This window comes from Equus asinus, chromosome 21 (genome assembly GCF_041296235.1).
Source record: "Equus asinus isolate D_3611 breed Donkey chromosome 21, EquAss-T2T_v2, whole genome shotgun sequence".
NCBI lineage: Eukaryota > Metazoa > Chordata > Mammalia > Perissodactyla > Equidae > Equus > Equus asinus.
This window is the reverse complement of record NC_091810.1, coordinates 54,517,750-54,533,573: the sequence shown is the minus strand read 5'-3', so window position 1 is coordinate 54,533,573 and position 15,824 is coordinate 54,517,750. Positions and strand designations below refer to the sequence as shown.

The following is a 15,824-nucleotide window of genomic DNA, read 5'->3' as shown; positions in this document are numbered from 1 at the left end:
ATTAGGGAATTTAAGGAATTATTCAAATCAATAACACGAGGGAGGGCTTTATTCCTTATTTACTTACATTAATGTTTTAATTGCAGAAAAGTATACAGATAAGAAACGGCAAAAAAATCCCCCTTCCAAAGAATTCCTGTTGACCTTAAAAAAGTAATAAACATGCAGGGTCAGAAAATTCAAACTGTACAGTGAAAGAGAAATCTTAATTTCTCTCCTCAAAGCTAACTACTGTTCATGGTTTCCTGGGAGCCCCTCCCAGAAAAACAAATGCACATATCAGCATTCATCTACTTCTCTTCCTTCCCTTCTTTTCTTTAAAATCTGACTCAAAAGGCATCATATTGTTCCGTATCTTACTTTTTCCACTTAACAGCCAACACACACCACCACAGACCTTTTCTTAAAAAGTGGGTTCATTTATCACATGGAACCATATCAAACCCAATTTATTTAACCAGTCTCCTACCGAGGAATTCAGCTGTCTCTAGGTTTTTGCTAATAAAAATGTTTCACTGACTCTATTTTGCTACACTTTGCAGATATATCCATTACCCCAGCAAGACTTATTTTGCTTTGGAGAGTAATTTAAATTTGGATTCATTTGCATTCTAGAGAGGCTTGAATCAATTTACACTTCAGCCAAGAGTATATAAAAGAATGTCAGCCGGCCTGGTGGCGCAGCAGTTAAATTCGCATGTTCCACATCAGCAGCCTGGGGTTCGCCAGTTCCGATCCCAGGTGTAGACATGGCTCTGTTTGACAAGCCATGCTGTGGCAAGCATCCCACACATAAATTAGAGGAAGATGGATACGGATGTTAGCTCAGGGCCAGTCTTCCTCAGCAAAAAGAGGAGGATGGGCAGCAGATGTTAGCTCAGGGCTAATCTTCCTCAAAAAAAAAAAAAAAAAAAAAAAAGAGCATCCACTTCCCCAACCCAATGAGGACAGGTCATCAACTAACATTTGCCAATGAAACAGATGAAATGTGGTATTTCATTGTTGTTTGAATTTACATTTCTTGAAGTTTGAGTGAGGTTGGGCATCTCTTCATATGTTATCCTTTGATTATTGGACTGTCTTTTTTTAATGGGTTTGTAGAAAAATTCTTTTAAATTAAAGATATTAATAATTTTTCATACATTACAAATATATCTCCAGTTCAATTTATCTTTTGAGTTTTCTAATTTTTTTGGTCACATAGAAGTTTTAAATTTTCATACATTTTTCTTTATCAGTATTTTTCTTCACAATTTTTGAATTTTATGTCCTAATTAGGAAAGCATTTCCCATTGTGAGATGTACCTGGACTTTTTTATAGACCTTTTATGTTTTAAATTTTTTACATTTAAATCTCTCAAAAATTTGAATTTTGTTGGGGGAGTTGTGCATAAGGAATGAGGTAGAATGACGTGTAATAACTTTCCCAAATGACTTTTTGTCATCAAACCGTGTAACAAACAATCTTTCCTTTTTTTCCACTGACATAAAGTCTCACTTTTACCCTAAACTAAAGCCCTAGTTTGGGTTTTTTTTAAAAAAGATTTTATTTTTCCTTTTTCTCTCCAAAGCCCCCCGGGACATAGTTGTGGGTCCTTCCTGTTGTGGCATGTGGGATGCCACCTCAGCATGGCTTGATGAGCGGTGCCACGTCTGCGTCCAGGATTCAAACCCAGGATTCCAACCGGCAAAACCCTGGGCTGCCAAAGTGGAATGCACGAACTTAACCATTCAGTCATAGGGCCAGCTCCTAAAGTCCTAGTTTTATTTGGGTCCATTTATGGCTCTGTGCTCTATTCCACTGATCTGTGTGTCCATTTCTTTCCTAATTCAAAATGGATTTAATTACTGTAACTATTGTATTATTCAGAATACATTTTAATGTCTGACAGAGCTAGAGGCTTCATTTTTCTTCATTTCCAGAAGTTTCCTTGCTTTTTCTAAATTTTTTTTCCTATGTATTTGAATTGGTATTACATTTTCACAAGACAATCTTTTGGTCCCACCAGAATTTTAAAAATATTCTTCATATAGGTTATCCCTATTGTTTTCATAAGTTACTACCTAAAGGTTTTATATTTTGGTTTCTTTTGTAAATGGGAGTTTTTCTTCAATAATATTTTCAAATTGGTTATCATTTCTTGTGAAAGGAAACAAGTGATTTTAGATAAACTTTGTAACCTGCCTCCTTTCCAAATTTTCCTATTGTTTCTAATAATTTATCTTGTGATTTTTTAGATATATAATCTTATAATCTTCGAGTAACGGTAAATGTGCCTCTTCCAGGTTACCTCAACTTTTTACTTCACCCTCTGATGTAACTGTTAGTTTGCACCTCCAGAACAATGCTGAATATCGGTGGTGATACTGGGTTTCCTGACATCGCCATCAATGCTTCTGTTATTTCACTACTGAGCATGATGCTCGGTTTTGATTATACAAACACACTGGCTAGCCCACATGCCAGAGGTGAACTTGCCCGATGCCTGGGAAACACAGGTAATTTAGTCTTCTCACCTCCTGTCACCTAAGTGACAAACACGAGCACAGCAATGGTGTGGTGGACCCAGGCTTCCCCCTCTTTGTACTCTTATCCACAGTTCTTATTCTAGGGTCACTCCAACTAATCAGGGGCACACTCTGCTCCAGCATGGGGTTCCCCTATCTGCGGCACTACTCTTTGAGCCCTTGCTTCTATCAGTCAGTCAGCTTGAGTGAGTCCTCCTTGAAATGTTTTTCTCCTAACACTCCAAACATAAGAGGAAATGTTCCTGTAAAAGGTGGTTTGAAAGCCTAAAGGACCGCGTGGGTCAGAGAGGTGCTGGACCCAGAGCTGGTCTCCTAGACAATATTGCCTTATTAATTTTCTTGGTCAAGTTCCTATGTATCACTGGAGAAAACTAGCTCTGGGCTTCTAGGAATCTTCCGCATCCCTACTCTCACTCTCCTACAAGTAGAAAATCACCAAAATGACGAACTCCAGCATGGTTGTTTGTATTTTCTTTCTCTCTTTTTTTTTTTGGTCTCTGGTAGAATGTGGAAGTCATTGGGAAGCGGTTTCTACTTTCGTGGCAGTTTTTGCTGCTTCTGCCCACACTTCCTTGGTCTCTCACTCTTTGAAGATACTAATCAGGATGCTATTTACTCACTTCTCCTCTGTTAATGTTTCTGTAGGAGGCAGACTTAGAAACTGTGGGAGCTGCCCCAGGGTACTTCTTGGAAATTTCTGTCTTGTTCTTTTGCTGAATGCCAGCTCTATTCTTTATTTAACATAGCTTGAATATTTTCGTTTTGCTTAGTTTAATTCTTCTCTTATTTACATTATTAGGATTTTGGTTTTGTTATGCCATCCTAAACCGGAGTCTTCTGTATTTATTTAAACTGGTAACTTCAGGGCTGAAGGAAATGCTGAGGGTAAGTCCTCTGAATTATGTCTCCTGGCGTTTGCTAAAAAAAAATACCTTTGTTTTTAGAAGAGTTGCTCTTACCTGCTGCTTGAGTGCCTCCAAAGACTCAAATTCCAATCTGGCCAGTTTTATCTGGATATGCCGAGGTTTATCAGCTATGGCAAATGCAAGTATAAACTTTAAAGCCAGGAGTGCATGCTGAAAACGAGAGAGAGTACATGTTGACGTGACACATTAGACCATATGTGCAAGACAACAAATTAGGACCTCAGCAATCTGCAGTCCTTCTCATTACTCCTGGGTAATTTCTAATTACTGGCCCATTAGGTATCAAAGATCAACCAGGCCCATGAGTTACATTTAACCCCTCCCACGGTGGTCCATTCAATAATTACCAATGTACTTTGCCTTAGTCTTTTAAAATCAGTTATTACCTTAAATTGATACCATATGCTACTCTCAATGTTTTACAAAAGAAATTTATTCTGAAAAGTCTTTCACAAAATGTTTTTTCCTACCTGCGTCTAAATTCCCAATCTACCCTAGCATACAACTTTTGCAGGGTCACTCCATTCTTTGCCCTACAACACCCTCCCTTGTGCTATGCTTCAGGTTGAGTTAGATGAAGTGGACATGTGTCTTAAACATCAGGTCCCTTGAATCCCCTGCAACCTCAATAGTGTCTGGTGTAGTTTCTTTCATGAAATGATAATCAATAAATACTGATGCATTAATTGATTGTGATGTACTACCTCATGCTGCTGACTCCATATACTGTAGGGCAGGTATGCAGAAAGGGAGAATGCATCCTTTATAATACGTAAAGTGTACCCATTATAACATGGGAAACTTAGAACTTGGCTATTTTATTTCCCTTCTACATCGACATCATAAAGAGGTTCTCTATAACATGATAATATGAGGTTTATAACTAAGCTTCTTTCTCTGCAGAATAGAAATAAGCCAAGAGGATTCTTCTAAAGATAAGCCTGCTCTTTAGATGCACAGCCTCAATCTACTGATGCTTCTCCAGTTCTAGCATCATTTTGTGATCCAGAATCAACATCCACAGAAATGTGCACGATCAAAAGAAGAATAAAGTTGCCTCTTTGATGATAGTATGACTTACTAAATATTAAAATCTGTGAAATAATTTTTAAAGGTAAGAAATAATTAAAAGGCATTAAGAAAATCAGTGAAGGAAACAGAACAGCCTTTAAGAAACGTTGCATTGAATTATTGACAGAAAAAGAAGACAGCTGAAAAAAATTAAATGAATTCTTTACTGTGATATTTTCAAAAGGAGGATGAAGGATAAATAACATGTGGATATCTCTTGGGAGAAGCATGAAATAATGAAGTCAACATCATAACAGAACAAGCAATAATTCCATCCAAAGACTTGAAAATCAGCAGAACTCCGGGGCAGGCCAAGCACTGCCTGGTATTAACAAGAGCTCTAGGGTAGACCAGGACAGGCAGCCTTCACTGAAACGTGACTGCCACGAATAAAGATGACACTGGAAGATACTGATTAGGTATCTATAGTGGGAAAACAAGTAGGTAATACAGTGTGGATCAGATGACATCATATGTTGCAATTCTGAACTAACTGAAGTGAATTAACAGGAACCTGGATATAATCTACAAAGAATAAATGAATAATTCAGAAAAGCTATACTATGCCATTATTTCATTCCATTAGAGTAGTGAGATATAATTTCATATGACTTAACCTCATCAGGAGAAATATTAAACAAGAAATAATCAAACTGACATACAAAAAGAAATCTTCCATATTTTCAGAAACTGTGTCCCCTCAAGTTGCCAGAGCCCCACCATGACCCGTCACTCGCCCCTTCCCATCTCATCTTTACCCATTTTCTCTTCCTTGGAGTCTTGGTGGGAATTAGGGAGAAGAAAAGACCCTGCTAAGGTCTTCCCTTGGATGTAAGGTGCCTGTAAGATGTGTCAACTCTTCTCTGGGAACCCGGACTGGCTAGTGGATGACTGAGCAAGGCTGCTGCAGACCTTGGCGCTCATGGCTTCCAGATGAAGTATTCATAAAACTCCCATGAAGGGAAAAAGTGAGTATTTATTAGACAATATTAGTATGAAAAGGAAGTCATTTTAACTGGTTAAAACCCTTATATGGCAATAAGCTTTTATGAGTAATTCTCTTTATTTTTCTAAAAATATTTTATAAAAAATGTTTTTAAAAGCCCCTATGTAGAAAAATCATTCCTTTTGAACTATTTCTGCAAAACAGGTTCCTAGTAGTCCTACTTATTTCAAGCTTTTAACTTCCCACTTAACAACTTAGTTAAACTCCTCGAAGAGCCCCTACAAACCCACAACTGAGTACTCTTTTGCTGGCTACCAGCACCACCAAAAGCCAGAGGAAAGGGGCATTGTGTCCATCCACTCTATCAGTGACTAGTGTACTGGACATGGGCTAAATGTTGAAGGATACTACAGTGAAAGAGATCATGTGCCAGCTCACAATCTAGATGGGGAGATGGGTACTCACAGGCCATCATAATGCCACGTGTACGTTACTCCCAGGGTATACACAAGGGGCCAGGAACATACAGACCAGCAGTTATCCCAGTTTGTAGCAGGTCCAAGGGGCTTCCTGAAGGAAGGAAGTTTGAACAGAGGCATGAAGGATGAGAAGGAACTAGCTAGGCAAGGAAAGGAGGAATGTTTCCAGAGCAAACAAAGGGATGGTGGGGTTGAAGAGAGAGGGGCCACAGAGGCAACCAGGAGCCAGATGACAAACGAGCTGTGAAACCAGGTTGAGGAGTAAGGAGGCACTGAAGGCATTAAGACAGCAGTGACACGATCAGATTTCTCCACTTGTGGCATGGAGAATGGACAAGTTAAGAGGCTGTCAAAGTACAGGCAAGTCAGCAGGGTGACCTGAAGTGTGTGGAAGAGCAATGGGGATGCGGCTCCCAGGACTGACTAGAGGGCTCATTAGGAGAAGACTTAATAGGCCTCCATGGCTCATCCACTGAAATGATAAGCACAGAATGAGGAGCAGGCTAGCGGGGAGAAGGGGTCGTGTGGGCTGTAGACTTTCAGATGTCTATGGCATATCTGAGTGAAGATGTTCAGCGTGCAGTGGGACAGAGGGGTTTCAGGTTCATGAGAGGGATGAGGGCTGGATACAGAGACCTGGGAGTCACCGGCATGGGTATAAGTGGAAAATAAAGCCATGGGAATGGACGAGATTCAGAAGCATGTGCAGTGAGAGAAAAGATGAGATGAGGCAAGAAGAGGGTACAGGATGGAACTGGAGGAACAGAAACACACTGAGAAGAGGGAGAGGAGCTCAAAAAGAAACCAGAGAAGGAGGTGTGGATTGGCAGAAATCTAGGAGGCTCTGGAGTTACAGAAGCAAAGGGGAGAGAAAAAAGCCAGTCAAGGTGGGTGGTGGAAGGTCAAGTACATGAAGCCTGAAGAGAAACATTCGGGTTTAACCAGCAGGAGGCCTTTGGTGACCCTGGTGGGAGTGGTTTCAGCTGAGTGGTGGTCACAGAAGCAAGACCATGGTGGGCAGGGAAGGGACAGGAAAGCAAGCAAAGGAGGGGCAGGCAAGAGGGTTCAGAAAGTCTGGCTGGGAAGGAAGGGTAAGAAACAAGATGGTGGCTGGAGGGAGACCTGGGCTAGCCACCTGTTTGGTTTTTAAAGATGTAAGCCTTGGATATATTGAAATGCTTTGGGGAAGGAACCAAGAGAACGGTAAATGGTGAAGATCCTGGAAGGAGAAGGTCTAAGGCACAGAGCCAGGTTGCCATGCAAGGCAGGGGCTTAGCCAACACCAGGGGTCTGACACTGTCACTGTCCAGGAGGGAGAACTGACCACAGGAAACAAAAGCATTTAGGGACATTAATTTGAGACTGAAGAGAAGAGTTTTAAAATAAATTTTGTGCTCAGAATTTGCAATTCAATACCTAAAATGAGGAAGGACAGGTGAGAATTACACAGTATTCTCACTTTTCTTTTACAGACTTAATCTGAAACCATCAAGTATCCTTTCCTCAAAACAGATAATCATAATCCTCAGCAGAAAAGTGTCTTAAAGAACAAAACAAAACAAAATGCGAGGTTCATTAACTAGATTGGAAGAAAATATAAATCTTCACAATGGTTTTCTTTGGCTGGTGGCACTATGGGTGATCTCTTTATCTTCAGTCTTTAAGGGACAGGCATTACTTTTATATGGGGAAAAGAACACTCACGTGAAAAAGAACACAGGGATTCCTCACTTAACAAATAAATTGCACATGCTCTGCCAGGCTCCTAACCCCGCCTAGTCATGACTGCCCATATGCCCAGTAAACAGACCAAAACCAGACAACCCGCAGCTCAGAGAGTCTAGCTTTTCATCTGGAGTCCAGGAATAAAAGAAACTGGGGGAAACAATCACTTTGTATCCATTAATTCTGCAAATACATAGAGAGCACTTATGCAGGCCCAGACTGCTTAGATGGTGGCCTTCCCCCACCACTTCCTTACCTACCCAAATCTTCCATCACACTGATTTTTCCCCCCACTTTGCTACACGCCCAGAAGTTCCACCAATTATAGGTTTATTTGGTGTAACACACATCATCTTTAAAAAGTAAAAACACTCCTGGAGGGTTAAGGAGCATCATCATTCCCAGACACGTGTTAATTAATTTAATTAGCTGGTGCTAGCAAAGTCTTTCTCTCTGTCTTCCCCTCACCCCAGCAATCTTGAGCATTTGGGAGTGGGGTGGGGAAGACACCACAGCAGCTTCAGCGGTAGGGTACTGGTTTCAAGGAAGAGGAGTAAAGAGAAGCAAAAAAAGAACCAACATTGTCTCAACGGTCAGGAAAAGTTCATTTAGACATCCCACCCCTGCATGCACACACCCCTTTCCTCCTGGTTTCTTTTACCTAAGATCCAGAATTCAAGTTGAGCATCATGTGGAATTAGGTAAGCTTTTGTGGTCTAGCCTGGAAACCTAAATAACATTTACAGCAATGTTTCAAAAGATCAATTTTTAAAACCTTGTTTATATTTTCCATACAGCAAATCTGTTTCAAGGCTGGAAACTGCTTTATGCTAACTGAACTGAGAAAAAAATGACAAAAAAAGCATTTTAGCTATTTTTACTTGTTTTTGTAAATAAAAGAAAAGATGAAATATGAATCTGCACAGATTTGAAGAAAAACATACTCAAAATGAATAGTTGGGTTGGCTTTTCATAGCCTGTCTATGAAAAGAGCAGACAATTTATGGGCCGTGATTGTGATTCTTCACCAACAATCTTCTTTCAAAGTAAAACTCACAAAATTATATCCTAAACAAAGTAAAGGAGAAAAGTAACAGTGGGGGTCGGGTGAGGAACTGGGCAGAATTTTAAAACTAATAAGTACAAAGAAGTTGGCTCCCCATAACAATATGCTTCAAATAATGATTATAGGGTGTCTTAGTTAGGAAAGGAAAAAAGAATAGGACCAGAGAAAATTAGCACTTGGAAGCTAAATGTTTTCTGGTGCCAGCGGTAAAGCACTGCCTACACTGCCATCAGTGTGTCGCTCACCTTTGGTCACTGCAGGGCTGTCAAACTTTTAGGAGTCTCGTGCCAGGTGCACAGAGAGTAAGCAAAACCATTTTATTTTACAGAAACTAGAAAACTCACGATATGATCGACAGTAGCAGCTGTGTTTGTAGCAGTGTGTCCCCAACCCTGTCTCTTCTGCAATAGAAAATGCAAATTAGAGCTGAATTCTTGGAATCCTGAAAAGCTAATTTGATTTCTACAGTGGTATGTCTGCCACGTTACCTCTTCCCATTCAGAACCCAGCCACCACTGAATAAAAGAAACTCCTTCAAAAAAGCATCCTCTGCTGATTACCAGACAAATTATGTGTCAAATGCCAATTAATAAGAAATGATTAATGGAGCCAAGATTGAAAGAAAAAATTACAGAATTAGGCTCTTAAGAAAAAAACCTCAGGGATTTTGATTTTAAGATGGTAGACCAAGCACGCACATCCACTTCTTCTACCTCCCCAGAGTCCCCTGAAATGACAGAAATGTATATTCTAAAAAGAATGAGACTGGAAAACAAGAGAATTTGCCAGAACTTCTGAGTATAAGACTCATGGAGCAGAAAGTGCAGCTCAAGTCTCCTGAGACAAAGACAGTTCCTTCCAAAGGAGCATCAGAGAGAGGCCAATGTCAGATTCAACCCCACAAAAGGAAAGGATAGGGCCAGGGAGTCAGGCACCAAAGTGAATGCATTAAAGAGCTGGCTTCAGAAAAGCCAGGGCCTTAGGGAGCCCTTTCTCATGCCACCGTGTAACACAGTAACTGCAGGTTCTACTCTTGCACTAAAGCCAGAGACATGCCCTCTAAAGAAAGCATGTGATCTTCTGGAAGAGCTCCTTGTGTGGGGTTGCCAAACCCGAGAGAGAAGCCAAGCCCAAGGTCATGCCAGTCTCCTATTAAAGCTTTGGAGGCCAGAGTGATGTCAGCAGGAATAGAGGAATAGGAAGCCCCAAATCTTGTTCCCCAACAGAGACAGAGACTTAACAACAATACACAGTCCAAAAAGCCTTTATGAGAACTCCAGAAACCAGTTAAGAAGTCGTAGTACTCCAGGCAAGCACAAAACCAAGAACAGCTACATTGAAAGGAGGAAGAAAAGCCACTGGATTTCATCTGTGATAGCCCTGATCCAAGCTGGCACAGCTCAACACAATTGGGAGAAAACACGCAACTCGTGGCTCACTCTGGAGGGAAAGAGAAGAGTAGAACATACAGTTAGTGTTCCAGCTTTTGGCGGGACTTCCCTAGGGACTGGTTTCTATCTTATTAGATCGGGAGTGCTGGAGAGGATCTGGCATACCTTGGATGCCTGGGGGCCACTAAGAATAAAGGAGATCTTGGAGCCTTGTTGATGTACCAGAGAATCTGCAGTACTGCAGACAGACACTGGAGAAAGCAAGAGATTACAAACTCATAAGCCAGAAAAGCTCCCTAATTGAGAAATTACATGCATGAGCCCAGAGAAGCTACATCCCCAGGAAAGGTTTGACATATCCCCAGATCTCCAGCTGGGCTGACTGATGGAGGTCTTTCCTCATACATAGCCAGTCCACAAAGACTAGGAGAGATGGCTATTTTTTCAAATCTCAGCAAAAAAATAAGAAAGCACATTTTTAAAAAAAGGGAAACATAGCACAAACAAAGGAAAATAATAAATCTCAAAAGACCAGGCCTAAGGAAACAAAGATCTATGAATTACCTGACAATTCAAAATAATATGCTTAAAGAAGCTTAACAAGCTACAAGAGAACACAGACAACTAACTAAAATCAGGAAAATGATGCATGAACCAAATGAGAATATCAATAAAAAGATACAAACTATAAAAAAAGAACCAAATAGAAATTCTGAGCTGAACAATGCAATTAGTGAATTGAAAAATTCAATAGATGGGCTCAACAGTAGACATGATTAAGCAGAAGAAAGAATTAGTGAATTTGAAGACAGGTCATTTGAAATTATCAAGTCAGAGGAGCAAAAAGAAAAGAGGAAGAAAGATGAAGAAAGCCTAAGGGACTTAAAGAACACCAATAAGCAGACTACTACACGCATTATGGGAGTCTCAGAAAGAGAAGAAAGAAAGAGGCAGAGCGCTTATTTGAAGAAATAATGGTCAAAAACTTCCCAAATCTGAGGAAGGAAATGGACATCCAAATTCAAGAAACTTAAAAGATTCCAACTAGGATGAACCCAAAGAGGCCCACAGCAAGACACATTCTAATCAAACTGTTAAAAGACAAAGAGAATCTTCAAAGCAGCAAGACATGAATGTTGCATCATGTACAAGGGAGCTCCCGTAAGATTATCAGAGGATTTCTTAGCAGAAATAATATAGGCCAGAAGGGAGTGAGATCATATATTCAACGGTCTGAAAGAATAAACCTGCCAACCAAGAATACTATATGTGGCAAAATTCTTCTTCAAAAATGAAAGAAAAATAAAGACCTTTCCAGACAAACAAAAGCCAAGGGAATTCATCACCAGTAGACAGACCTACCTTATATGAAATGCTAAAGGGAGTCTATCAGGTTGAAATGAAAGGATGCTAGACAGCAACACAAAAGCATATGGAAATATCAAGCTCTCTGGTGAAGGTAAATATACAGACAAATACAGAATCCTGTAATACTGTAATGGTGGTATGTTCATCACTTTTATTCTGGTGTAGAATTTAAAGGATAAAAGCATAAAAAATAACTATAAAAACTATGTGAATGAATAAAAAATATAAAAAGATGTAATTTGTGACATCAACAACATAAATTGGGGGGAAGACGAGAAAGAGTAGAGATTTTGTATGTGACTGAAGTTTTTATATGTTTAAAATAGAGCGTTATAACTATAACATGCTTTATGTACTCCCCATGGTAACCACAAAGAAATATCTATAGAAGATACACAAAAGAAAAATGAGAAAGGAATCAAAGCAAGTCGCTACAAAAAAATCAACGAAACACAAAGGAAGGCATCAAGAGAGGAAAAGAGGGACAATAACTATAAGACATACAGAAAACAATAAAATGGCAATAGTAATTTTATTACTATCAGTAATTACTTCAAATGTAAATAGATTAAACTCCCCAATCAAAAGACAGTAGCTGGATGGATTAAAAACAAGATCCAACTATATGCTATACACAAGAGACTCACTTTAGTAGTAAGGACATACTCAGGATAAAAGTGAAAGGATGGAAAAAATGTTCTATGCAAATAGATGAGAAAGCATCACAAAATTAGTCTTTGTCTCAATAACACAATGAATAGGAATCTTCTCTGGAGTTTCAAAGGATGCTTCTCACACAGTGCCTTCAGGTCCCGACACCTGGTGGGTCACTGATGGACCCTGAGAGATGCAGCTGGGCCAGGGCAGCACCTGTGATACTAGCACATTGTGCTCCTGATCAAGGTCTGTGCCTGGTGCACTGAGGATGCACCTAGGGCATGACAGGGAGCCACCATTGTCACAAAGAGCCTGGGCCTCTGGTCCATCCACACGAGCTATTTCCTAAGATTACTCCAGTGAATGAAGAGTTGGGCTTAAAAGCTTAATGGAAAGTTGAAATCTAAAAGACACGTATGGTGGGGAAAAGGCAATGGGAAAACGTTAGAAGAGTCGATTAAAACAGTGAGAGATAAGAGTAACTGTTTACTATAAAAACACAAAAATTTTTTTACCTCCTCTTCCTCTATCTCACCACTTAATAGAACAGTGGTTTGGGAAAAAAAATGCCAATTAGACCAAATGAATAGAAGGAAATAATTTAAAGGGTTACCAATGAATTAAATTGAATGCCTCATCAGCTCTTCCCTTTTAAAATATAATCTCTATTGTAAGGACTTGCTATCCGAAGAGGCTCCTCATAGATGAAGGACACTGAGTGATGGGGTTGTCATTTGTTACTGGGGTGAAAAAGCTGACTTTCAAGGCTTTGGCAATCTCTGTGTCACTGAACACATCTTATCCAGAGTTAAAGCGATTTACATGTGTAAAGCTTGTTCTCCTCCCATTCAGAGCCACATTTCATGCACAAAGCAGTTTCTAGGCCAAATTTGATGATTGTGAAAAGAAGTTCAATCTGTAGGAGGGTTATGTTTTATTTGGAGTTTGTTTCATTTTTTCAACAATTATTTTGATCACTTGACAAGGAAAAAACCCAAGCAACACTTAATAACTGTGTGCCCGGAAATGTTCTCTAAGGCCTACAAGCAAAGTGATACCCTAAGACTATGGTTTCAATTTACTACACACTTACATCAACTGGACCATCAAGGGAGAATTTAAATCACATTGGAGAAACACACATTTGTAACCTCTAAATCTTGAGCCACAAAGGCCAGCCATGGTGCACTCTAGAGGCCACACGAGAGTGGTGGCTCTCCCACAGTGCACAAAGGATATACAATCGGCCTCCTGAAGTCACCTGCTTAATGTCTGCCTGGTCAGTGACAGAGGGTGAGGAGAGCAGGGTTCAGGAGACTCCAGGTAGTGAAGTCTTATAGAAACAGAGTCGCTGTTCCTTCTGAGGTATGGTCCAGGGTAAACTGAATTGTCCCTTACCTCCTGGCCTCCCAAAACATTATTTATATTCAGAGATAAATGAGCATAATGGAAACTGGAAGAATCTGTGAAGTTGGGAAGAAAAAGTCTCAAAGGCCTGATGACAGTGGGGGATCCCAAGCCACAGGAACAGGAGGGAGGAGAGTTCTTCCCCCTTCTCTGTGGTGACAGCAGGATGTGGTCATGGCTTATGGCACACAAGTGACATGAGGCTGTGACCCCAGGACGGTTCTTTGTTCACGAACTTTGTCTCCTTCCCTCTAAGTCTTTTGTTTTCTTTCTAGTTTTTTTACCTTCTAGCTTTCCTTCTAATTTAGATGCTACGGCCATGGGAACAATTTGCTCAGTAGAGAACTCAGTGAGTGGATAACTAGTCGTATTTAACGACACCTCCCTGAGTCTCAGCCATGAAGGAGAGGGACCTGACCCTCCTTTGACACTATCGGGCAAAAGCTCTATCTGGCCTCCCTGGTTCTACCTGCCTGCTTTGAACCAGCTTCAATGTGCCAAGGCCTCACTGGACTTGGCCTCTGAAACATGCCCCCTCCAGGGGCTGCTGCTCCTATCCCATCTCCGCCAGATTCGCTTCTTCCGTCTCCTCCCAGACATCACCTTGTTTCACTCTTAACTACACAGCCCAGTCATTACAAAGGTCAACTGAGTACATAGAGAAGGAAATAGAGACAGCTTTCACGTAAGGGCCACACGGTGGATAGTGATGCCTGCGGCCATGGCAGGAATGCAGAGACTTTAGAGCGGAAGGAATCTGAGAGAGCCTTTAAAATAAAGTTAATGACTTCAAGGGCAAGAAACTGACCTTCAGGAGCTATGTGTCAGGGCTGAGAGTGAAGTTCTAGGTTCTTCACTGCACACGCTGCTGTTTCTACCTGCGCTACCCTGCCAGTGGCGCTCTGTAAACGAACGGTGGTAGGGGCAGAGCACAAGCTGGGGAACCAGGTGCAGACCCCTCCTGCAGGACACTGAGCAAGTCAGTGAGTCGCCCAAGCCTCGCCTTCCTTGTGTGACATGCCCACTGTCACACCTGATACATGGTAGGCAGTGAAAATATAGAAACGCTAATCTCTAAAGTTACTACGTTACTATTTTGTCACATTGGTCTCTCTGACCAATTCAACTCAGTTTGAGCCTCTAAACCTTAGCAGCAGCAATTTAACTGATCGGGTATTCTTTTGAAGACAGAAATTACTGCAAAGAATGTTAACATCCTTCAGTGGAGCCTCCTAAAAATCAGACGGCATCTGTTTATAAATGAAAAGAGAAAGCACCTCCTCTTACTTTTCCTCTTTGTAAGTCTTCATTCTAACCCAATTAATACTGGTCATCTGCATATACAAATGTTCCACCACAATGTCCTCGTCTGCTGTTTCAGGAGACATGCTTCTAAACAAATGTTTCTAACCAAAATATATCTCTAAATTGAGAACTTGTGCCAGGAATAATGGGCTTTACAGCTCAGGCACCAAACTGCACCAGTGGCATCAGCTGATTAACTGGTGATGGATGACAGAAAGGTCCTAAACTGAAGCTCAGATTCATTCCCATAGGAAAATCCAATCTGCAGAGAAGAAAAGCCTGGAAGACGGGGGAGGCATTGGAGGTGCTAGATTTCTGCCTGCTTCACTGTGGACCTTGCACTGCTGCTGTCATTGAGCAAATAACTGGTTTGCTTAGTTAGTGAAAAGTTCTGCTTCATATGTTTCCCTGAAGCAAGATTTAGCATATTTACTACTGAACATATGCTTCAATTTACTATTTCTGTAACTGACAAATTTATACAAAACCAAATAAAATCTCCTCAAAAAAGACTTATGAGTACTTCCAGTTTCAGCTCCAACAAGTAAAGAGATTGGAAGTTGTCACTCCTGTCAATACCACAAGAAAAAGCTGCACAAATTGAAAATCAAGTATGTTTCTTGGACCTGTCTGAGAACTGAGGGAAAACTGCCACCCTAAAATCTAGAGAAATAGGTGTATCCACAGAGATATAGCAACCAAGATCTACTCAGCTGGAATAGAAGCTGCTAGAGCTATAAGCTGGTAGGAACATTTAAATGGTTATTTTGATGAACTGCTGGTGGCTGAGTGTGACCAAGGGAAGTGAGAAACCACTAAAGGCTACAGTCTTATGGGGTCCCCCATGCTTTCGTAGGCTCTCCCTCCAGGAACCCACTGGGTTCTCATGGTGAGGACACAAGAAGGATCCCCTCATGGGTCTTGCAGGGGCAGGGGAAGAGCAGGCATTATGAA

The 15,824-nt window shown here is 40.8% G+C and overlaps 1 protein-coding gene across 4 annotated transcripts in view; it reads right to left on the bottom strand.

Moving 5' to 3' along the window:
• ANO10 (anoctamin 10) overlaps positions 1-15,824 on the bottom strand; it is a 216,984-nt gene that overhangs the window by 48,862 nt on the left and 152,298 nt on the right. For 2 of the 4 annotated variants that reach the window (XM_070493281.1, XM_044755017.2), the window contains exon 12: positions 3,489-3,605. The exons of the other annotated variants lie outside the window; for them this stretch is intronic. In XM_070493281.1, the coding sequence (XP_070349382.1) occupies positions 3,489-3,605 (117 nt within the window). The remainder of the gene's footprint in view (positions 1-3,488; positions 3,606-15,824) is intronic. 4 annotated transcript variants of the gene reach the window in all.